Source organism: Candoia aspera, chromosome 3 (assembly GCF_035149785.1).
Source record: "Candoia aspera isolate rCanAsp1 chromosome 3, rCanAsp1.hap2, whole genome shotgun sequence".
In the NCBI taxonomy this organism is placed as follows: domain Eukaryota; kingdom Metazoa; phylum Chordata; class Lepidosauria; order Squamata; family Boidae; genus Candoia; species Candoia aspera.
This window is the reverse complement of record NC_086155.1, coordinates 118,499,372-118,523,746: the sequence shown is the minus strand read 5'-3', so window position 1 is coordinate 118,523,746 and position 24,375 is coordinate 118,499,372. Positions and strand designations below refer to the sequence as shown.

General features: G+C 38.6%; 1 protein-coding gene across 1 annotated transcript in view; it reads left to right on the top strand.

The window, feature by feature from the left end:
- ADAMTS16 (ADAM metallopeptidase with thrombospondin type 1 motif 16) overlaps positions 1 to 22,213 on the top strand; it is an 85,788-nt gene extending 63,575 nt beyond the window's left edge. Inside the window, exons 18-23 of the mRNA XM_063299929.1 lie at positions 2,000 to 2,126; positions 8,955 to 9,156; positions 10,429 to 10,623; positions 11,934 to 12,152; positions 19,147 to 19,294; positions 20,487 to 22,213. Of these exons, the coding sequence (XP_063155999.1) occupies positions 2,000 to 2,126; positions 8,955 to 9,156; positions 10,429 to 10,623; positions 11,934 to 12,152; positions 19,147 to 19,294; positions 20,487 to 20,602 (1,007 nt within the window). The 3' untranslated portion in view covers positions 20,603 to 22,213. The remainder of the gene's footprint in view (positions 1 to 1,999; positions 2,127 to 8,954; positions 9,157 to 10,428; positions 10,624 to 11,933; positions 12,153 to 19,146; positions 19,295 to 20,486) is intronic.
- Positions 22,214 to 24,375: the final 2,162 nt, after the last annotated feature.

Sequence of the window (24,375 nt, the reverse complement as noted above, 5' to 3'; positions counted from 1 at the left end):
CCAGTCAGGAGAAATCATGCAAAGTGGTATGAAGCAATAAAAGTATACATAGAAAGAAACCTGTAAAGGAGAAAATAAACTTATACTAGGAAAAGAGCTTGTATAGAAGAAGAAATGAAGACAGTCATTGAAGAAATAGAGAATCCATGATAGCAGGAGAAAAGGCAGAGGATAAGGGCTAAAGAGAATAACTGAGGAAAGAGTAAGCCTGCCACATGGGTCTCCATACCCACCCTGGTAGTCTGAGATGGTTCCCTTCAGGCAAAGCCTCCCTAGTAGCCATCTTCTAAAGGCCTTTGTAAGATCGAGGCAGGTTTGGAGGCTTATATCTGAAGGATAAAAAAGGGGACACTGTGAGTGCTCTTGTTTAGAGAGGACCTGAACTCTGTGGAGAAGACACTGAATATGACAACTGTGTTTCTTCCAGCTGAGGTCAATGTAGGTTGAGGCCTGCTCCATCCCATCCTTCCTTTCTTTTTCATAGAGCAAATGTACAGATTCTGTAACTGTAAAGCCATACTGATAATTCCTTGCAGTAGGAATCCTTGGGAGACTAAAGACAAGTTTGAGCTGTAGGAGCTGTATAAGATGGGGAAGTAGAGTGGTACATATTCTGCCCACCATCATCTATCTCACCCTGAGGCTGTTTACATAAGTCTTGTCTAACTATATATAGCAGGATGTAAGTTTAAACACATTAAATAAAATGGGTCAGACATTCCTTTAGACCAGCAGTGTGTGTCAGGCCAAACTGCATTTTGCTTTTACAAGTTTTATGAGGGTTGATGACTATGTAACCTCCCCATGTATTCTAAAGAGTTTAGTTGGCATAAAAATGTACACAGATTTGCAAAGAACAAACTCTTAATTGGAATCACAGTTATGCAGAAAAATAAAACAGTTGCCCCCACTGAGCTAAATGCACAATCTGTCTGAATTAAAACAATGCAAAATTTGGTCTATTTGAGTCCAAAAGGAATAAAATAGATAATCCCTTTTTGCAAACCTTCAAATCAGATAGTCTAAACTTTATCTAATCCAAATATAGTTGACAAAACTGTTCTCATGATATAAGACCTATATAGGTGTTCTTGAACTCTGCATCCTACATTTTTTGATAGTGAATTGATTTATGACAAAGACAATGCTGTTTCATTTTATTGCCTTTTTGTGAGTTTGTTTGCCTTTTCATCCTTTGTCGTTACCTCCTGATATATTTGAAGACTGGTATATGCTCAGTTTATCACAGTTTTCAGTTCATTTTTTTCCTTTATAGTTACTAGAATCATAGATAGAACATCAGGCATTATCACATAATAAAATATTGCTTTGTGCTATGATTTAATCGGTGCTTGTATGTAGTCCTATATATTGATGCATAAGGATAGGGTGACAGATGTAAACTGAGAGTTGTAACAAACTGTACACGTTGTCTGAAAATAAAATTTAAAAATAGAATACAGGATTAATAAGGGATAATCCAGAAATACAATCAAAACTCCAGGAATACATTTGAATTGGGAGAACCTTGCTTTCTTTTTCTGAAGAAATTTGACACACTTACACATCCCTGTGACTGAAAAGGAAAAGTGTATTTGGTGAATATCTCCCCTCTGCTAACACAGATCCAACAACAAACTAGCTTGTGTAGTCACAACTGGGTTCACATGTATTTTAGTGAAGAGTCATGGATGGAAACAAGGAAAGACTGCAAAAGAAAAGACAACTGTGGAGCAGCAATTAGGGGCAAATGGTATATCATAGTTCCCAGAATTGCTTATCAATTAGTCATGCACTTAGTTAATACTTAAGGAAAAAGATCTTCATGCCTTTGACCCGAGGAGCCAAACCACAGGAGGTAATCAGATAAATGTGCTTACTGTTTGCATAGGGTTATCTAAGATGGACAAAGTAGCTTTAGATAATCAAGTGATGGAGTTTCAAATGTAAACAGTGGTTCATGAATTTGTGTTTGCCATCTGTACTGTGTTGTGTGCAGGTCAAATGGTGACAAAAGAAAGCTGCTACAAAGATTTTCAAGTACAAGTGGATACTTCTTTATGTGACCCCAAGAGTCGACCAGCTACTGGAGCCATTCCCTGCAAAATGCCAGCTTGCCCTCCCAGGTAATAAAATGCATGGCTAAGTGTATGTTTCCTCAAATTTACGTGGCATTGCATGTATTGTGGAGTCCCTGGTGCTCCCTGAGCCTTGTTGTTTTCTTGCAGATGTTTCATTGGCAGACTAGGCAACATCTTCAGTGTTCACTTCAGTGTTCACTGGATACAAATACATTGGAATGTATTTGTAATATGCATTGATTTCCAGTTTGTTTCCAGGCATGGTTCAAGTCCCGGTCATTACTTATACGGCTTTCACAAATGAAGGAATATATGCACTTCTTGGTGTGGTAAGCCTTTGGAATTCTAGGCTGGAAGATATTTCCAACAGCCAAATACTCCCTAAGTCTCTGGACTGGACCTTCATGCCAAAGCTGGCCATTTGCTTTCCTGGACCATGAAAGGCTTCCTGCTTAGGCTGGAACCTTTTCTGAAGAACAAATTGTTCCTGATTCTGCTGTGGTGCTGTGTGTTCTTTCTGTCTTCCTCCTGCTTGTTCTGTAGTTCCATCTTCCATTACTTTGGTTCTGACTACTGCTTGTTCCTTGACACTTAACAGTTTGTCCCTTGGCTCTGACCCCCAGTTCAGCTTCTGGTTCTCCATCTTCTTCTCACCGTCAATCAGCTGATTGTCTGGACATAGGACAGAACCTTTTCACTTATGTCACCCAAACTGTGAGCGATAACTTAGGTCACCCCTTCCCTAGAAGCCCCATTTGCCCTCACTGTTGGCATTTAGCCATGCTGTAGATAACAAATGAGGTTCACCCCATTTTAAGTTTCATTTAGCTCTTTTAACTCCTTTATTGGTATGGTTTATTATGGCTTTGCATTGCAATTTGAGTTTGATATTTATTGTACTGATTAATGTATATGTTTTCAGTTAATGCTGTCTACCTATAATCTGAGTAGACTAAATCTAGGTATAATTGACCCCAGTCACATCATAAACTGGCAGACTTCTCTTGACAACACTAGGCTGGAAGCAGGTCCTGGGGCATTCAGGGACATACTACTTAGAAAGGTGTATTTCAGAGAAGCAGATGAATGTTTTATGGAAGAATTCCAGTAAGTGCTACGTATCAAATGCAAATACTGTTTTCAGTGAAATCAAAGATTAACGTCTTGTGCATAATTCTCCTGCCCATACGGTGTGATAAGTTTGAAACCACTCTCTTTTGAGCAGGAGGGATGGTTTCCACTTGTCCCTTCCTTTGGAAATGGACTAGTCTGGGTGTAGGTTGTTTTCTTCTCCTCTTATAAGAATTGTCTCCCACATAAACTCTGTGTAAACCAAGAGATGCCATAGAATTCCAGCCAATGAACTGACATCTGTGGAGTCCCCAGTTCAAAACTCGTGTTAATCTTGGCATTTTGCTGAGAAATCTATAAAGCTATTTTTTCTAAGCCTTATCCTTCTCTCCAAGGTGCTACCTAGAATAAGGAAATAATATTTATAATAGTAATTAGGACTGACACCAGGTTTGGTGCATCAGCAGCCTTCCGTCCTTGGCTGTATCTTGGCTGTACCACAATAGTAGCAATCCATGGGTGGTGGTGAGGACAACAGTAGAGTCAGTTGGTACTCCAGGACTTAGATCTGGTCAAATTTCACCTGAAACAAGGATCTTTGTTAGAGTGAGGTGGAGAGAAAGAAAATGTTGCCTGCTGGGTATTGAGACATATATAATTATAAATGCACACATTCAAGTTTTTTGTTATTTACCAAGACACAGCAAATGGCAATTCCTAGCCAGTTTTTGCGGATCACCAGAAAAAAAAAAAGGGAAGTTGAACCATGAATGGAGGATCCATCCAGAAATTCTAGGGGTGTAGACTAGATTGGGAAATTGAAAGAAAAATAATCCAGAAAGAAGGCAAAGGCAAGCTATATTAGTACTGTTTGCAAAAAAGCAACACAACTTTAAGGGGACTTTACCTTTATAACATACATGACAAGTTATAATATGAGCTCCTGTAAGAAAAACAGCATAGTCAAGGTTAAATGCTTTGGTATAGCATTTTCTCTGAGATACGACTTAGCTCCAACAGTGCTGGGATTAAGGGAAGCTATTAAAACCTGGTTTAACCTTCGGAGCTGATATATTATGAGACTGTTCCCTCTGGTAGTGGGGTGCTTGTTTAATGAAGTCCTTGGTGCATAAGAAGAATTGCTATTTTATTCTTGCTTATTATTTTTATTTTATTGTTTTAACCTCATTTGCAGATGACAAGTATGTAATCTGCTCAATGATAGGAGCAGCATATAACCCCAGGGAAATAAATAAATGACTGAAACAATTTCTACTCAGAGCTATTAGAGCTCCTGTTTAAGCAAGATGTGCCCTTTTAAGCACTCGGATGCTTAAGCGTACTTGTGAAGACCCTTCCAATTTCATTGAACCTGAATCACCATAGTAAAATAGCTATTGAGTTGCAGCATATACTAAAAATGCACAAGCGGTTATTTTATGGCTCCTTATGCAGATATAGTGAGTTACCTCATTAATATGCCCTCTGTCAAGTTAAAAAAGACATTGCTATACTGTCTGGAACCTCCAGACATCATTTCTCTGTTGTACATGAGATATTTTAGAGTTCATGGCCACAAGCTCCAAAAAAAGTTGGCTGTTATCCCAGTTTTGAGCATTTAAACTAACTGAGCTAGCACATTAAATTTATAAATATTAGATTTACACTAGCTAGGCTTAAGCTAGTTATTTAGTTGTTGAGCATGTCCCAAAAATGTCTACCATAAACATTTATGCTATGTCCTCCTCATATAATACGACAAGCTGAAGATAGAGTTCCAGTTAAATCCATTACTGCTGCTGCTGCTGCATGATTGACAGCTCCAAAAACATGCCTTCATTTCACATGTGTCTAATATTCTAAAAAAGAAAAGAAAGAGCTTTCTTCAGTCATTCTTTGTTGCCCAGTATACAATTTTGTAGCCTAATTTTAACTATGTTTGCTTAAAAAGCTCCACTTTCTCCTGCACCCTACTCTACAGGTTGAGGCAACATTTCATCATGCCTAATTCTTCCTGAGAACTCCTTTCCTATCTCACCGACAATTATCAACACAGAGGCCATCAGAGGAAGAGGAACCTAGATCCTGACATCATTGTCATAACTGGACCTGGCTTCAGTTGAGGAACTCCTCCATTTCTATTACATGAGGGATTGTAGTAGAAAAGGATGGGAAAACCTTGTTCTGAATGCATGCATCATAATATATTGTTAATCTTTTAGAAAACATTTTCATATTGCTCTTCATCTCATATCAGGAGAAAATTAAAATGTTAAATTGATTTAAAAATGTATAAAAAATAAACCTAATAAATCCATATTAAGATGCACCAATAAAAGGCAAATATAAATACTTTGATAATTAAGGCTTTTCAAATGCTTAGGCCAACAAATAGTTGAAGCTCCAACCCCCCAAAAAGCAATAAAATGTCAGTGCTAGTTGTACCCCAGAAAGGATGTTCCATGATTGGAGTGTCACAAACAGTAAGTGATCTCCTTTAACAAAACGTAAGTCTCCTGTGAATTGAGCTCAGCAGTGTCCATGATGGTACAGGGAGCGAGTGCAAAAAGAAAAAGAAAGAAAGGCAAGATGGCAATCACAGTTTGCAATCAAAACTTTACCCTTACTGTATGTGCATTGGCATCAGACGCTGTATCGCTGCATCAAAGTGGCAGGCTTTAATCACAATGCCACAACCACCATTTTGCCTCTTTTGCCCACCCTCCACCCCTAGCTGGTACTGTTGGGTGAGCTTGATTCCTGGTAAATTCAAAGACATGCCTGTTCTGATTTCTTGGTGGTGGTGGTGGTTTGCCGTTGTACCTTCTAGGGTGTTTGGCATACCCAGTTTAGTCTATCCTGCTGTCCTAGTGTTCTCTCATCTTTGGAGAAAAGCTTTCCCTGATTATTTTAAATCCAAGGCAGGCTGAAAGAGAAGTGTTCCTTCAGAAACGTGGAACCCAAGCTATTTAAGTCATTGAATTGAATCCTTGAATTGGGCTCAGAAGTGAAGAGGCCACTGCTCTTCATTGAGAAGAGGTACTATGCATATGTGTTCAACTCTAGCTAATGAGTAATACAATTAGAATGTTGTGAGATCATAAGTAATTGTGGTCCAGCTATATCACTTCTTTAGCAGACTAAGCTAGGAAGGTACTCCTAGCCACCAAGGCCACCCAGGTCTCAAATGGCAAGACTAAGTCAAGGAAGATCCCCAAGGAATTCCGGGAAAATGCATCTCCATCTAGAATAGGCTGAAGTCCAAATCTAGATATAAGAATCTCTCATTCAGACAACTTTTGTCAGGATTCAACCTTCATTTATTGTCTAAATTTAGACCATTACTAAATCTAGACACTGGTGGAGCCCCAACAATCAACTCATCTGATTTAGAAAAAAGGTGCAAATAATTTTCTCAGCTTCTCTTCAATGTCCTTATCCTTTGCCTGCTTTATCATCTAGTAATTCAGCCACTTTCTTCATTCTGTAATTTTGTTAATTAGAATTTTTTTTTTTAATCTCTGGTCTTAAAATGGTATTAGCATATGTATTTCAGAGCCCTTTTTCTGCATCCCTTATTGTAACCTTGCATTTCTTTTGTACAACTATGGAGGAGCTTTTCTCTAATCATTTCCTTGAAGCTGATGTCTCTCTTGAACTTAGTACTGTAATATCTTTCCTGTTGTATACTAGCTAAATATCTATTATTGTGCTTTTCAGAACATATACACACACACAAACACAGAGATTTTCTAAAGACATCTGATTTATCAGCTTGTTTGGCTCTAAGCCAAAATAAACATAATTTCGTAACTTATTGATACCGTGACCGCATAGAAGGAAGGAACGTCCATAAGCGTTCCATTGCATTCTACAGGCACAGACACCGCATGGTACCTTTTTCCTGACTGCTCCATATTTCTTCCACCATGTAGATCTATCCCCAGGCTAATCTTAGGATTTCATTAAAAAACAAAATTATGTAGATCCTATTAATTTCAATTATTTTTTTGTAAATATGCATATGGATTTAGCCTTAGCTTAAAGCACAGTATAATTTTCTGAAACTGAGGTCTTATTAATATAGATCCTAAAATCTGTTAGATAGTGTGCCTTTTTTTCTCTATGCAGGTGTCTGATAGCTTGAATAGCAATCTGTATGTAACTGAATGTTATTACAATGCTTCTGATAGCTGATGCTAATATTTTGATTTCACTTTAGTATATTCATAAACTGTTGCAAGCTAAAACTAAAAAGGAACTGTGAAGAATCCAGAATTGTTGACGGGAATGTTTTAGATCACTAGCTGAGGGCTTGGGTTACTGTTCCAGGATTCTGTCTTTCCATGCTCTTTGCCAATCACCTGTCATCATCCCCCCGTCTTTTCCATGCCAAGGTTTGATCTTGGGCAGTAACTTGGGAAAAGAGAAAAAAGCATAAGCAGATCCCTGGGGGAGCCTGAAACCAGCCACTAAGGTCAGTAAGTTGAACATCTGCTCAAACAGAAGAACTGGGGAAATTGTGACAGAAGTATATCTTCAATTTTTTTTCTGCAATTCCATATTCATTCCTTTATTACAGCAGCAGAAGCAGAATATGGATGAGACTATTATAGGCAGCAAAACAAATCTAAGCCCTGGTAAGTCTACTTACCAATATGTGATGAAGGATTAATTGAAAGCCCTGTCAACACTGAATTATTTTTCCTGTAGCAAGATTAGGATGAGGCATAAACAATGCAACCTATATTTGATTTCTGTGCTTGTATTTGAAATGTCTAATGGAAAAGCAACAACATCTCATATTTTTAAGGAATATTATACATATGGGGAAAAGGAATGCCTTGGTTCTTTCAGTTAAGAAGTGCAATCTCCTTCAAGTCAAGCCTGACTCTGGATGACTTTATGGACAGGTTCTTCTGGTTTTCCTGGAAACAATACAGGAGGGGCTTTGCTATTGCCTTTTTCTGGAACTGCATTTTCAGACTCCCAGTGTAACCTACAGCCCTTGCATTTCCTGGTAGCCTTCCACTCACATGCTTACCAGGTCCGAACCAGCTTAGCTTTCAAACCAGGCAACGTTAGCCATATGCTGCCACCTGCAGCACTGGATTGCATATAGTCATCCAGTGAGTTCATATATAAGAAGAAACTGACTCAGGGATGTCTGGTTCTTAGCTCAGGCTCTTGATTGTGTGCACGCTATCATGCACTGTGGTAAAGTCTCTGAGCCGACTGTGATCACAATTGTGCTATAATTATTGTCACAATTTCCCCGCTAGTCCAAAAAGTCTAAATCAGAAAATGGGTAGGGACAAAATAAATGAGCCGTGACTTAAATCAAATTCTATTGATTTCACTGTGTCTATGTTAAACGTATAGAATCCATTGTCAAATCTTAATTTAAAAAATACACTTCAGAATGTCAGAATTATTAATGTATAGGAAAATGATATATTTCCATCATTAAAGAGTAATCATCTATTTGTGCTGCACTTTCTTTTCTTCTTTTTCCCCACTCTCCATGACCTATGAGTGAGTGTTAGACAGTGGAACTTTAAAAAGAATCGGAAACTGCATCTCAGGTTTCAGATTTCATGAACCCGTGGGATGTACTACAAGTTGGTGTCTTTTGCCTACTCTCTTATCGTAACGAGAAAACAAGGCAGCTCTTAAACGTTTGGAGAAAAGCTGTGCTACAGATGGGATCCCCACAAATAAATCAGATTCTCCTTACCTTGGGTCAGACGAGATAGTCAGATCTGCAAGTGTGAACTTTTTTTTTTTTTTATCTTTTTCTAGCTGGTCCGTTGGGAACTGGAGTGGGTGCAGCTTGACTTGTGGAGGAGGAGAGCGGTTTCGGGAGGCTCACTGCACGCAGAGAATTCAGCATGAGCCAGAATGGGTATCAGACACCCTTTGCCAAATTCCTGCCCCAGTCACCAGGGAGCTATGTAACCCCCAAAGATGTCCACCTACATGGAGCACCGGGCCATGGTCTGAGGTACATCAGATTCACACTTGTACACTTCAACCCTTTTAGCCAAAAAACCAGACTTGCTACCAACAGGTTTTGACATTTCACTTAGAAACTGTCTCCACAGAAGTATGTCCAACAGATGAATAAACATCGACAGGTACCTCAGGGTAACTGTGACTTCTTGGATGAAATTTGCTGTAGACATTCTGAAATTCATTTTGTCATAATGGATAATCTGTCACACTTTGATAGAGTTGAATACTAGTCTACTGGAAATGGGTAAAGAGGATTTTTTTTCCCCTCCAGTGTGAGTGATACAGTTCAGGAAAAGTTACCTCACAAATCATTTCTGAACATGTAGTTTGTTGTCAGTTATTACATAGATATATAGGTAGTCATCACTTAACAACCATTTGTTTGGTGATGGTTCAGACTTAAGATGGTGCTGAAAAAAATGACTTACAACCAGTCCTCACACTTAAGACCATTGCAGCATCCCCGCAGATCATGATTTGGGCTCTTGGCAACCCATTCATATTTATGACCATTGCAGCATCCCACGCTCATGTGATCACCATTTTTGACCTTCCTGGGTGGCTTCTGGCAAGCAAAACTAATGGGGAACCGCGTGATTCACTTAACAACCATGTGGTTCACTTAATGACCATGGTGATCCGCTTAACGACTGCAGCAAAAAAGTCATAAAATTGGGGCAGATTTGCTTAATGACCCCTTCACTTAGCAACTGAAATTCTGGTCCCAATTGTGGTCACTAAGCGAGGACTACCTGTAAGCCACCTGTAACTTTTAAGAGCAATTACAGTATAAACTTTAGATGGCAATGCATCCTTACACTCCTATAATCAGTAGAGTGGATTTATTTCCAGTTTTGCTTTTAGAATTCTCTTTTTAAACTAAGCATTTTTCAATTTAAAAGAAATCGGACTCATCAGCAAGAATTAGTACCCTATGCATTTATGTGCTATAATCTATTTGCATATTAAGGCAATACACCTCTCCATTACAATTAAGGTAAGGTCAAAATAATGTGGAAAGGACAGTTGTCCTGATGCCATGTTTGTACACTTCCCTGACCGTAGGATGCTGGACTAAATGGGCATTTGACTCTTCTTAAATTCTATTCTGAATATTATGAGGATGTAAGAATATTCTGCTGGAAAAGCAAAGTATACAAAACACACCTAACTGCTACGTATTTTATTTACTTCAAATTCTTTTCTCTTATTTTTGAGAAACATTTTGCTATCATGTTGGTTGTCCATTCTACACTCCCAGTGCTCTCGAACATGTGGGAAAGGCTGGAGGAAAAGAACTGTTCTGTGCAAAAGCTTCTCTTCCTCTCCCTGGGCTCGAATTCTGTCCGATGCTGCCTGTGCTGCAGAACTGAAACCAAAGATGCAAGAAATCTGCCTCCTGAAACGATGTTATAAAAATAAGAAACTTCAGTGGTTTGTGTCCACATGGACCGAGGTGAGAAAACAGGTTTTTTTAATGTGTACGCTACTAAATATGCAAGCTCTTCCATTCATGAGAAGATACCATTGCAGGTAAGATGTGCTGCTCCTGGAGGGCTCTCTGACCCAATTCCTACCCTGAAGGGTATTACACAAGAAAGTATGGAGTCCTTGGTGCTCTCTGAGCTTGGTTGTTTGCTTGCAGACGTTTCATTACCCAATTACGTAACATCATCAGTGTGAATCAGTAAGGAAATCATCGTTGGTGCAAGTCAGTACTAGCTGGGTAATGAAACATCTGCAAGCAAATAACCAAGCTCAGAGAGCACCAAGGACTCCACAGTTCAACCCTATGTATATTCTTGTCTATTGGAACAAGAATGCATTTTTGTCCCATATCTGTTTAAGATTTGCATCATAAAACCCTGTCCAAGGGAGAGTTTTACCCATCAGTGCTAGGCAACAGCCCTATTTCGATCTCACTATGTGCCAATATTGCTGGAATGTTTTCATTAAGCTAGATTAACTTTCAGTGAAGCTTGCTTGCCATTGCAACATTTGTTGCGATGAAAAACAGAAAATCAATATTCCAAACCATTCCTGTCCTACATACCAAGCATCATGCAAACTGCCATTATAAGTGGAACATCAATGGCATGTAAATGGAACAGACTAAGCTATTTAAATACTTGGGAATCTATTTTCAGTTGCCCACTGCATGAAGATATTAAGCCTGTGACCATTCAATCCATGTCCAGAAGTCTTCAAATACTATGATAAGTTTCAGCAGATGTAATAGCAATAGTTTGCTTCCAGCTGCTGCCAAGTGCTGAGCCTCCTGTTATATGGAGCACAACTCTCCCTCTAAAAAGAGTTAAACAACTCTGGAAACAATACAGTCAAAAGCTTTAAGAACCTTGCTCTGTATTCCTTGTTGAATGCCTATTGCCCTTCTCCATTTGGAAAATAATATGCAGAGATACATTGACTCTGAGTCCCCTCTTCTAAATAGGAAACAATAAGTGCCAGTATCTATGAGCCACACATAATGGTTGTGGAATGTTTGGGTATCCATTTGAAAAGAAAAATGGATGAACAGCTGGAATGGAGTATATTAGAAGAGGATGTGCTACTTGGAACATGGAACTCCTGTTAAGTGAAGTGAAATGTGAGCTATTGAGTTTGGAATCACTCTGACAGTGCCCACATGTCTGATCAAAATCAAAATTAAGCCAAATTTATATTGACTAGAAAAGATAAAAGACTTCAAATTGAATGGGACTGCCTTGCTTTGCACTAATTATTGTTATTAAATTCTCTTTTCAGTGCTCTGTGACTTGTGGGAAGGGAATACAGAAGAGAACACTGAACTGTGCTGAAAAATATCTTTCAGGAAAGTATCGAGAACTTGCCCCTAAAAAATGTTCCCATCTACAGAAACCAAACATAGAGACGGAAAAAGGTTGCATCCTACATCCTTGTTACAAGCACTCTGCATATTTATCAATAAATCAAGGCAGCTGGTTTTCCTCCTCTTGGTCTCAGGTAAAGGGCATAGGTAACTCTGAAATATCTATCATTTTTTTCCTTCAATGGTATTGTCCTGAATTTATATCAGTAGTGCAAATACATTAAGTGAGGCTCTGAGCTGGAATGTTTTAGTTCCTTCATATAACACTATAGTTCAAATGAAACTAATTGGATTATGGACTATGCAGAAGTAGGCAGAAGGCCACAACCTCTACAATTCATGAAGTAGAAGTGTACTAAAAACCATTGGCTATGGTAACACTGTATAATTTCCAAATTCAGATTCTAGTTTGAATACGAGAGAATAGAGATTTAATATAGGTTAAGGCTGCTCCCTGTAAATATGACTAATGCCATAAGACATCTGGTTGACCATTTGGGGAGCAGGAGATATTTTCTTCAACCTGTTACCTTTCAGCTGAATTGGATTACAGCTTCTACCATCCCTGGTCAGGATGATATGGTACATAAACAGGTGAGCTTTTTCAGCCTGGAGACTGCTGGAGGCAAGCCCTGCTGCAAGGCTCAAGGGGCATGCTGATGTCTCAATATGTTACCAGAGAGAATAGAGAAAAGAACTGGAAGGGTTGACTTGAAATCTCACTGGCAAGGATTCTTCTAAGGCAGTGTTTCTCATCCTGGCAACTTTAAGATGTGTGGACTTCAACTCCCAGAATTCTCCAGCCAGCATGAGCTAAAGTTGCCAAGGTTGAGAAACACCGTTCTAAGATATTTATGGGAGGCTGTCCCATCAGACTAAACCTTCTGACATACAGTACACTTGCCTGGCTGCAGAATTCTTTGCCCTTCTGTGAAGGATTTCTCTCTTCAGCCCAGTCCTAGAAAAAGGGAGGTGTGTGAGAAGTAACAAACTGAAGAAATCTTGTGCTATTCCTGAAACACAAGATTTAATGTTAAACTTAGGCAGTTTTGCATGTGGGGAAATTTGTGGGGAATTTTTTCGTTAGAATTTTCCTCTTCAACCAAATCAACCTGTATAAAAGGGATTACTGAGAAAGAGGGCATATAATAAAAATACAGTAAAGCAACAATCATACAAACAGAATTCCAAATAAAATCAATATAGGCAGTCTAACTGAATTAGCTACTTGCTATTTCCTTGCAGAGAAACTTGGATTTCAGTGTATGTTCCAAATGCCCTGCAGAAAAAATAGTTGAAGAGGGAACATATAGGCCTCTAGTTTGGGTGCTGTTAGGCAATTCTGTCCTGCTGCTATATTTGAGAAAGACTGTTGCTTTTTCCAATTAAGCATACAGTATGCTCCATCTCTGATTTCATGGAACTACCCAGAAGAATACCTTAGTTTTGAGTGATGAAAGAGCTCTCTTAAGCTTCTGGAAGAGACCTGTTTTGCTCCTTAAACACCCCGAATGCTGAAAAAAAATACAAAACCTTTCAGTACCACCCACCTGGGGAACTCTGAGAATTACATTTATTTAATGGATCCCTAGCTCTGATTCATAAAATTTATCCTACAACTCCCTGCCTCAAATTTCTCTTCTGACATGAACTCACTTGCAGTAAGGATTGCTGATATGTATAAGAAAAGTTTTGAATAATTGCTATTAAATATGAACATTATATTCTTATGTGGACAGCATGAAGCCCAGAGTTGAAAGATGATGATGATGATGATGATGATATAGGAAGCATTTGCAAAATGGTGTTTAAAGCACTTCTGTTTGTTATTTATTTTATGAACAATTCTTGAGGTCTTTTTGCTCAATAGTTTATTGAGTTATTTAGAGATTTAGTGAAGTTTCCAGGAGAAAAAAAAGGAAGAAGAAACCTTTATTCATGTTAACATGACCCAGTCCTTTTCTTGTGGAAATATGGTTGCAGATCATTCAGCACCCAGCAAGTATCTGAGAAGCTTCTTTGAGTTCTTGACACAGCAATCAACAAGTTCCCTGCACTTGACACAGTTTTAGATTACATACTAATGTGTGGTTAGCATTCAGTCATTTGCAAGCATTTTCATGACATGAGCCACGCCATTTGAAATACAGTGGCATGATGCTTGAATAGGTTTATTCCTGGATTTATGCAAGACTTGACCATCTAATCCAGGCTAGCAGCATAAATTTATCACTCTTATTTGAAGAATTATCTTAAACATAAAACATTGGAGTCCAATGTATAACAATGCTGTTGTAAAGATATCGTTAATTATGTTATGTGTAGCATCTCCTTTCTCACTGAACTATAGGGGGTATGTATAGAGAAGAAACAGGCTTAAAAAAAAACCCTGAAATTTGCCCAGACTGGATTCACTCCAGTTATCCCAGCAAATTATCTGTCCAAATATCTCCTGATCCTCTGAGGTCAGGACAGACATTAGGGAGAGAAAAAATGATGCAAAAAAGAGGTCACATTTGGAGAGCCAGTTTGGCTTAGTGGTTCAGGCGCCAGGCTAGAAACCAGGAGAGTGTGAGTTGTAGTCCTGCCTTAGGCATGAAAGCCAGCTGGGTGGCCTTGGGCCAGTCTCTCTCTCTCAGCCCACGACGTCAGGCTTGGGCAACAAGCCGATCAGTCAATTCCTGTCATGACCAATGAATCAACATTTGGTGGATCTGAAAAGCAGACCCTGCACCCATGGAAAAATGCTAGGAAGAAAAAAAATCTCCCATCCGCAACACAGCCCATCCAGCAGTTTAGTCAGCCAGTGCATTTTCATCAGCAACTCTACATGCAACTGCATTTAAATGTAATTCTGCATCCAGACACATTGTGTGATGAGCAGGCTATGATTGAGATACTAGTAGCTGCTTAGAGCCCTACTGCAGTGCAACCTAATAATGCTTCTGGGATATTTTTATTTGTTAATGGTATTTATAGGCTGCCCCAATCCATATGAATTCCAATCCTTCGTGGACTGTCTGTTGGTTTTTGCCTGATTTATCCAATAAGAAATAGATGCCCTACATACTGCATCTTTCTTCTTTGTAAACTTGGGAGACAAGAGTAATTGGTTTTCTCTATCAAAATACACACATCCATTCTACTTTCTATTTTCTTTTCTCTTTCCCATGGGTGGGCAGTCTCAATCTCTTCAGGAGAATGAGGGGAAGCACTCTTTGTTTGGACTGGTCACACTGCTGGCTGGGGAATTCTGGGAGTTGAAGTCCACACAACTTAATGTTGTCAAGATTGAGAAACACTGCCCTAGACTTTTCTCCCTGCCTAGTGGTGAGGAGGAAAACTAAGCAAAAGAGGTTACTGGTAGAAATAGCAACTGGTATTCCAGGAGGCTACAATCACTACTTGGGCCTAAAAGTGGGAGTGGGGTAGTTTCTGGGGAGATTTTGTTATCTCCAGCAGCCCAACCAGAAATGGCCCCTGGGCAGATGGATGGGGCAGTCCTCCCACAAGCCAATTGGAACCGTGCCAGTCACCAACCTACCTCGGGTTCCTCCATGCAAATCACAGTGTTTGTGTAGGAGGTTGCATTGTGTTTTCTAACACCACTTTCCTGCTGGATCCCTTTGATTTAGCTTCAGGCTGCCTGAGGGGCAGGTGGGCATGGAGAGGAAGGCATAGGCTGGTGATGGCTGTTGTCCACTGGAGGGAGCTCATTCTAATCCGTTCAGCCACAGACCTTCAGTGCTGGAGTGGAGATCAAACTCTGATAAATGCCTCTTTCCTCTAGAACTGTCATCACTTTCATTCCCTTTTTTTTTCCAGATGTGGGTTTTTTTTTATGTGAGATGGAATAAGATGCAATAGCAACCCTTTCCTTTCCGGTGTAGGCAAAATGCTGTTAAGGCTTCTGGGGTATCTTGTGCTTTTCAATGAAACTTTTCCTCTTGGCAGTTCAGCTAGTTTCGTTATTTTGCATGGATCTCATTATGGGATTAGTGAATAATTTTTCTTTGAATAGTTTCCAAATCTATTAGCCCAAATCAGATTTTTTTCCCTCAACATTATGATCTATAACATTTATCTTTGTAAGTTAAGGCAAGAGTTACCTACTTTCAAGCTAAAATTGGCGGTCATTTAAATTGTTGGGCTTCAAAGCCGCCAAGCATCAAGGAAAGAGTCATTTCATTCATAGAAAGGATGCTCAAATGTTCAGACTACTGTGGAATATAAGAGGGAGATTGCAACCTTACCTTTGTCTCAATAGGCAAACTGTTTCTTTTGGCTTCATTCTTGTTTGCAATAAAGGTACTTGTGTAGCCTAGTCATATCTGTGAGATATCTGCCACGTCTTAAAGAATCCTGAGTTTTATTGCAGTATTCCTTAAAAGAAAAATTAAGAACAATGAGCAGAAGTTAGTTACATTTGTTTTGTTGTTCTTAGCTTTGTTTTAGGAGTAAGTTCAGATTCCGAGATTCAGTTTGGGATTCATTTGCACTTTGGAAAATAACCCACTTTAACTAGGACTGAATTAAGGTAATTACTTCAATTAAAGCTCAGTCTGAGACAACCACAAATTATTCTAATCTTTGGGAGGGGCCATAGAATAGGATCACATTTGTAGGAACTATAGAAAATTCTGAAGGATAAAGGGCAGGGATATCAGGGCAATAGGTGCAGCAATATTAAAACCAGATTCTTTTTAATTATGTTTTGGTTATATGTTTTGTTTTGTTTATGTCTGCAACATTGGTAATTTTGTCCAGAATTATATGGCATTTACAGTTGTAGTTGTCTCTAGTATTATTAAACCTTACAACATTTTGAGCAGATAAATTGAGGAGACATTATGCAAAGGAAAATTTCATAGATTTCAGAATGAAAGAACCGTCACATTTCCTTACTTACTGTAAGTGGGTACTATTGATGGATTAGAGAGAGGAGACAGACAGAATTCTCACCCCATTTCAGGGACTATACCAAAAAACACTGGATTCTTCAATTGAGAGTCACTGGAAGTAGAGATAAAAAATTGTTTCTTCCTGGAGTCATCTTGCTTAGGATCCCTGAAAGGAATGTGGATGAAGCAGAATTGCTGGGAGGGTGGATTACCTATGGTGAGCCTTTGGATTTAGACATGGTTCCTAAATCTTCCAGCAATTCTGTATGGCCATTAATTAGGAGATAATGTATCTAGTGTTCTTTTTAGCAATTGATTCATTTAAAGAACTCTAATTGGAAAGCGCCTGTTGAACAACTTTCCATTATTAAAAAATAAGACCTGCCAATCATCTGATTCTATCTTTCTCCTTTCCTTCACTTCTCAACCTTAAAGTTATTTTTTAAAAAAACAGTTGGCTGTTTATCTACTCAACATATGGCTTTCTGAAGAACTGAATCATTCCCCAACCTCTTGATTTTGGGCTGATATGAGATTCGGCCTCACCTCATACAATGACAGGGTTGGCTCCAAACTGCTGACTTTTGTCTTGTTATTCAAGACTCAGAGGAATCCACGTACTCCATGCTTTTACTGCATGTTACCTTGAAAGTTGTTGTTATGGAATGAGCAAAGTTAAAATTAAATAATTCCCCTTCTCTGTGAAATAAAAGCTTATCTGGTCTAAAGAACTCTCCCAGATACTGTTCACATAGAAATTACTGTTCCTCTAGACTGGATCAGTAGGAAACCATAAATCTGGCTGAGGATGCAAACACTACACTTTTATTGCCCAGGAATGAATTTACATGAGTAGGCATTACAAAATAATCCTGCCATGGAGAAGAGCATACAGGTTAATTTAACACTCTATTAAATGCTGTGCAGATTCCCCATTTTCATTTCACTTCCACTGATTAAAGAAAAACAATGGAATTAAGCAGAATTGAAGGTCCTCGTGTGGAAATACATGAGTCAGTTTGTATCTGTTTGGGGAGGGCAACATCTGTGCAACTGATATAACTTAAAAACACTCCTGACTTCTCTCTCTCACTTTCTGCCAATGCATTATTCTCTTCTCATTTATTCCCATGAAGATGGTGATTCCAGACTAGACATTTATTGTGCAATGTTCCTGATTCAGTACAGAATTTCACAAGAGGTTCAGGCACTGTTGTATCCTTCCCATGTTTTCCCATTGTGTCCTACATCTTGTGTGTGTGCGTGTGTGTGTGCATGTGGTAAAATAATACTGTGATACAGCAGGAGGAAGAGATGGAATAGCTGGATTGGTAGTACTAGAAGAAGAGGAAGCACCTGTGTAAAGCAGAGCACTGTGCTTGTGGTTATTGTGTGGAGGGGTAGGATAGTTACAGGAAAACCATGTTTCTCTCAATCTCAACCACTCAGATTTCACAGGAGAAAGGAGATTCAATTTCTTAGGATCCCTGCAGTGTACATGTTGAGGTTCCATGAAATATTTGCTTGGAAGGACATGATAGGTAAGCATATGAAAGAAAAGTAGCATTACCTTAACTAAGAGTAATATCAAGAAAAAGCAATTTAATGTTAACTTGGAAGGAAGGAGGTTCTGCTGAGTTTAGTCATATATTCCCATGTAAATACACTTTTACACAGTTGTCATTGATTGACAAGTTAGAGATTCTAGAAGAGGCATCTTTTTCTTTTAACACAACAAGGAGTGCTTTTTCTAAGGTGGATGTATTTGTTTCAGCCAGCATTATTTTTTTCCTTCAGAAGGATTCTTTATCATGTGCTAATTTGTGGAGATTTAATTGATTAAAACCCATTTGATTAGTTGTTCAATATTTGTTTTATTAAGTGACAGCTTAATAGGTTTATAAATATTAATATCTGAAATTAAACCTCATAGGTATTTATGAAGAAAGACAGCCGGCAGTTCAACCAGCAGTTGCGTACATAGGACCTGAGATTAAAGTCTATCTCTGTGATAACATACAGTTGGGCTTCCTATGAAAATGTTTTATTGTGAGAATAAACAGTTGACTAGTGCATAGGATGTCTTACTGAAAATGCATTGTTGAAGTCAGCAGAAATTTACTGTATGGTCTTGTACTGGTTGTTCCACTTACATATGGAGATTTTCAAAAGACTTTCTGTTCCAATTGCAGTTAGCCACATTGATTAACTCCATTTTATCCCCCAGTGCACAGCGACCTGTGGAGGTGGCATGCAAGTGAGGTCCGTTCAGTGCCTAGCAAATGGGAGATCAGCTACTGGATGCCTCTTGCATCAGAAGCCCATTGCATCACAAGTCTGTAATATAAACTTCTGTCCTCTTCTGGAAACAAAAGGTATATTCAAACTGTTTTCTCTTCTAGACTTCCATTTTTGTCTTTAAAGAAGCCCTTCTTCAACATGACATCCTCTGGATGCTGTCTGGGAATCCTGAGATGTGCAATCCCAACACATTTAAAAAGCATCAGATTGAGGAGGGCTGCTTTAAATTTGGGCTTTAGAGATCTTGCTGAACCAAGATTAAAGATTTGTGAGTATCCAACCAGGACTGCTTGGCAAAGAGCATTTAGAGACTTCAGGTACAATCATAACCTTCAAGTGCAAATCCCAAACCAGAAATATCTTGTATGGGGGAAAAAACTTGGAGAGAGTAGATATATACATAATCAGCTGCAGAACTATTTAATTCAGAATGGTTCAGAGGGAACTGGAGAGCATCTTTCAACTATTATTTGAAGAAAGATGGAGATGATTTTGAGATGAGCTCCTGAAAGGAAAAAAATTAGGAAATCCTCCTTTCTTCAAGAACGTATTTCAAACTCTGAAGGTCAGTTTAGATATTACATTTGTCAAATGGACAAGCTTTTGCACAGAACAAAGCAGTAGGATCCGAAGCATACGGGGTAAGGGGTGGGGGGGAAAGAGAGAGAGAGAGAGAGAGAGATTCATGTGTGTGAATGGTTTAATCCTTTCCCATCAACAGATGGACAAGTATCATGTGAACTGGAGCATACATGCACACACACACACACAGACTTATACAGTACATATATAAATACTCACATATACACACATACATAAATACCCACAAATACATGCTGTGAGTTATACATGACTACTCCTTCAACTATACCACAGGCCATGAAGCTGAGTGATCTTACGAACTGTTGTCTAAATGTACACTTTTTCCTTTTCCAACAGTTCTCTAGCAACAGCTCAACTATTTCAGTAATGTTGTATGAGTGTATATGGGCATACATGCACATCAGGATTATCCTTCTGCTTTCTTACCTTCATAGCCCATTTAATAATGCACTGGTCAGTGAATTAAAATGTCCAGTCTTCCGTGCTTCAAGTAAATCAGGTCCTTTTCATTTTAAATCCTGCATTTACATTTATTCAGTATATAGTGAAAGACTTTAAAGGGAAAAAGGGCTATAGATAGCAGCCAACTCTTCATTAAATGTATTTGACTACATTTGCTTTCTGTCTTTCAACTGTCTTTTAATCATTTTTTCATATTTCTAGATGTCTTCTGTAAGGATTATTTTAACTGGTGCCACTTGGTTCCCCAACATGGTGTTTGTAGTCATAGTTTCTATGGGAAGCAATGCTGCAGGTCTTGTATCAATTCCAATTTGTGAGCATTGACTGTAAAATATAAGGCATAGCTCTGAATGCAAAATGAGATTCACCTCTTATCTGGATCTGAGCTGAATAAACAAAGAATCTCAAGAGTGACTGGAACTTGCTCTGAAGCATCCTTCTCAGTAAGCAACGACTCCAAGTAAAAAAGTATAGCCAAGAAGGACATGGATGGAGGAGGTCATATCCCAAATCCTTTTCAGTATTCTGATGTGACTCGAGTGGGTACCTTGTTCTCAAGACAAACAGAAAGAAGGGGCTTTTAATGTAAAGAGGGCACAGTTTATTCCCCCCAAGTCTGAATATTACAGGAAGGAAGTTGATCCTTGCAGAAATAGCCTATATTTTGAGAAGCTGATGAAAGAAGAACATCTGTGAACCAGCAACAGAGCTATTGGTAGAGACTGAGGGTTGAGGTTTCTTTATGCCTCAGTTTCTCCTGCTAAATAAATACTTGGTGCACCATCCACCAGGAAGTTTTCTGACATGAGTCCTGTTGAAATTAGCAAGAGCTGTTCAACTACGCTCTTGTATGGGAGCACATCTGTGGGATCTCACAGAAGCCCCTGAAGTTAGTGACCTTGTTTCTCTCCCAGCCATTTCATTGGAACCTTGTGAATGAGGTATTAGGGGTGGGTGGCATTGTTCACCTGCAGGTTCCTGCTTGCAAAGACCCTAGGAGAGTAAATACAGTAACAGATCACAGCAATTAAAACATACTTGAGGCACTATTGCCAATAAATAGAAGTTAACTGATTTAAAGAGATCTGAAGCTTTTGATGAATATGCAAGATGCAGAGGGAAAGGGGGGAAAGGCTAAGGATTCCTTTAACTTTTTCAGTGTGTGTTGGATAATAAGATCTTTTATATTCGTCACTTTCAAATGAGCAATCATATTTAAATGTCCTTATTTTATGCTTCACTCTTAAGTATAAAAAGAGTGTTCTGCTATCAGTGTTACTTAAATGGCTGATTATACCAAAAGTATGTTGTTTGTATTTAAACACAAGGTACTGTCATGTTAGATTTCAGCACCAGAGTAGCATAATAAACCCATGAAATGTTTTTTTTCTCTTTTCTTTTCTGATTGTAATAGCTGTTCAGGATAACTGGAAAGTATTTGCAAATTTGGAAGCTGCACAGAATGTTAACATTAGAAGCAGGTGTCTTGCAGCTTGAAAGAAAAAAACAAACAGACAGAATACTAGTTACTAAGAACTTTAGTTTTCATTAAACAAAGCAAGTTTCTAGTCCTCATGACTGCAAAGAAATATTCAAATGCATGTGTGCAATCCATTTGCAGTCTCAGGCACCTGAGCAATTGCTGGTAGGATTGAATAAAATGTGCCTTTAGTTCCACACTGTTACAGAAATTAGCAAAAGCTGAATAAAATACAAATGTGGACTATTTACAATAACATAGGCAAAATTAATTTTTCTTTGTCCAGAATTATTGTTTTCTGAAGCTCTAGTCCTAACTAAAATATACACTGCAGATATGGCATGGGTGCTGTCCTCAGATCTGCTTTCTTTTTTTCTTTTTTCTTTTTGGTGCTGCCAATGAAAATGGGAATTTGAAAATATGTATTACCTGATATTTAATAAAAAATATTTCTGTATTATCTCATTACTTATTTCATTGATCATATTGAAAGATTCATTTGGAAGTATATATCTAATCATTTGATTTCTGATATTATTGCTGCATTATTGTATTCATTTTCTTGCCACATATAGTACATCTGAACACCAAATCCCATCAGAATATTGGATATTTACATAACACAGTCCTACTTTCAGAATCCATGGCAGAATTATTCAGACATAGAGGCAAATTGAAACATGTTGCTCAGTAAATATCATGGGGCAAAATAAACTGAAGTCATAGGGAATGTTTATCCTACACCTAATGGCAACTATGTATGTAGGTAGGTGTAAATTCATATAGACTCATTTTCTTTAATAAGTATACAGTATATGAATACATTTGCTCCTAAAAAATTCACTGTTTCTACTCCCAGTTCCTCAAAAGTGGTTTGAAGACTATCTGCTGTCTTGGATGTTGTGCACTGCAATCCAGGAAGAAGCACCATCCCACTCAAATTGATACATGTTAGGAGAACAAATATCCCTTACCCTGAACCCCACACAAAAGGGAGCTAAAATAAATTACTTGTAGCTTCCCAGCCCATCCACACATTTACTTCATATTGTGTTCATTTGTCTTGTTATGCCATAAAATCCTAGTGCTTCCTGTGAGGAATTGCTGTAAAGACCTCAGGCCACCCTTCCACTTGAAAGACCTGAAGTCCAGGACCCCCAGGACATGTTGAATTAGAAATTACAGCAAATGAAGAAACAGATTTGCCTCAGCCTTAGGAAAAACTAATATTAGCTTTATTCTGGTTTCAAATATACTGCAACTGAGACAGAAATAAATCAGCCTAACTCTCAAATACTGAGAGTATTTGAGTCAATGTTGTGGGATCACCGCCATCTGGAACAACATACATATATGAAAAAGCTTGCCAAGCATTTAAAGAAGGTATGTGAAAATCTATATTAAAACTCATCTATCTCCTGAGCATTACTACATATTACATCAAATATGTGGCAAGGGTTTGGACAGAGACTGGAATGTGTATATATACTGCAGTTCATTTATTTTTTTACTTTATCCATATTATAGAAGCTTTTTTGCTGAGGGTTTGGTTTAGGTTTCTTTTTAATGAGCAGGATTTGCAGCTGCTTCCAGCATCTTTTGCTTAAAGTTAAAAGAATGAAGTAGTAAAGCAACACAGTGTAGCTGAGAATCTCAGGGGCTTCCGACGGGGAATGGCAGACTGAACAGCTGTGCCCGTGGGCTAAGCGGGCAGAGCTGACAACATGGCAACTTTTTCTGGGCTCAAGCAGGTTTTCCTGAAGCCCAGAAACATTCCCCAGATAAAGGAGAACACCTGGAATCATCCCATTTGTCTTCCTGATGGCTGCTTGTAGCCAGAAGATCGCAAACAGCGTTTCTCATTTGATTGGTAAGAGCTTTTAGCTGGGAGACGGGGCATCATAATTTTCCAAGCTACGCTGTAGCCTTAAAGGGACACTAAGACCGGCCACCCCATTTCTAAATCACACACACACACACAATCACACACAAACACACACACAGTATATAATATATGCACCCTACAGCGAGGAGAAGCTGGCTCTCTTGGTGCTTATCGTTATTTTTGGGATTACTTTTTAAAAATTCTTTTTTAAGTTTTGGACTCTGTTTTCCTTCCAAATATAAAAGGATTGAGAGTAACAATTGTCTTCCTGTTATTGCTTTTGTATTAAATTAGAAGATATTAGCATTTTCCTACACGTTGAATCAGCTTATTTGAACCTTCAGGTTTCTGTTTCTACGTTCCCCTGGGAACTGTCTGCTTATCTCACTTTCGCTTGTGTAAATACATTTCAGAACTCTTCCATATCTTCGACTTTCCCTAGTTAAGCTCCTAGAGGGCGCCATAATCTACTGTGTGAGACAGGGAGGATTTCAGACAGAGTCTTTCTGACTTCCACCAAGATTTTAAACAGATTTCTTCTGACTTCTACCAAGCTTTTATGCAAGATGTTCAGGACATCATGGAAAACATGAGATTTAAAATGTGCCATCAGGTTGGGGATGTGGTGGATGAACTGAGGAATTCAACACTGATAGAAATGTTTCTTTTAAGAGTGAGATTGGGATTTCCATTGAATCTTCATCTATCATCTATATTGCTGGATG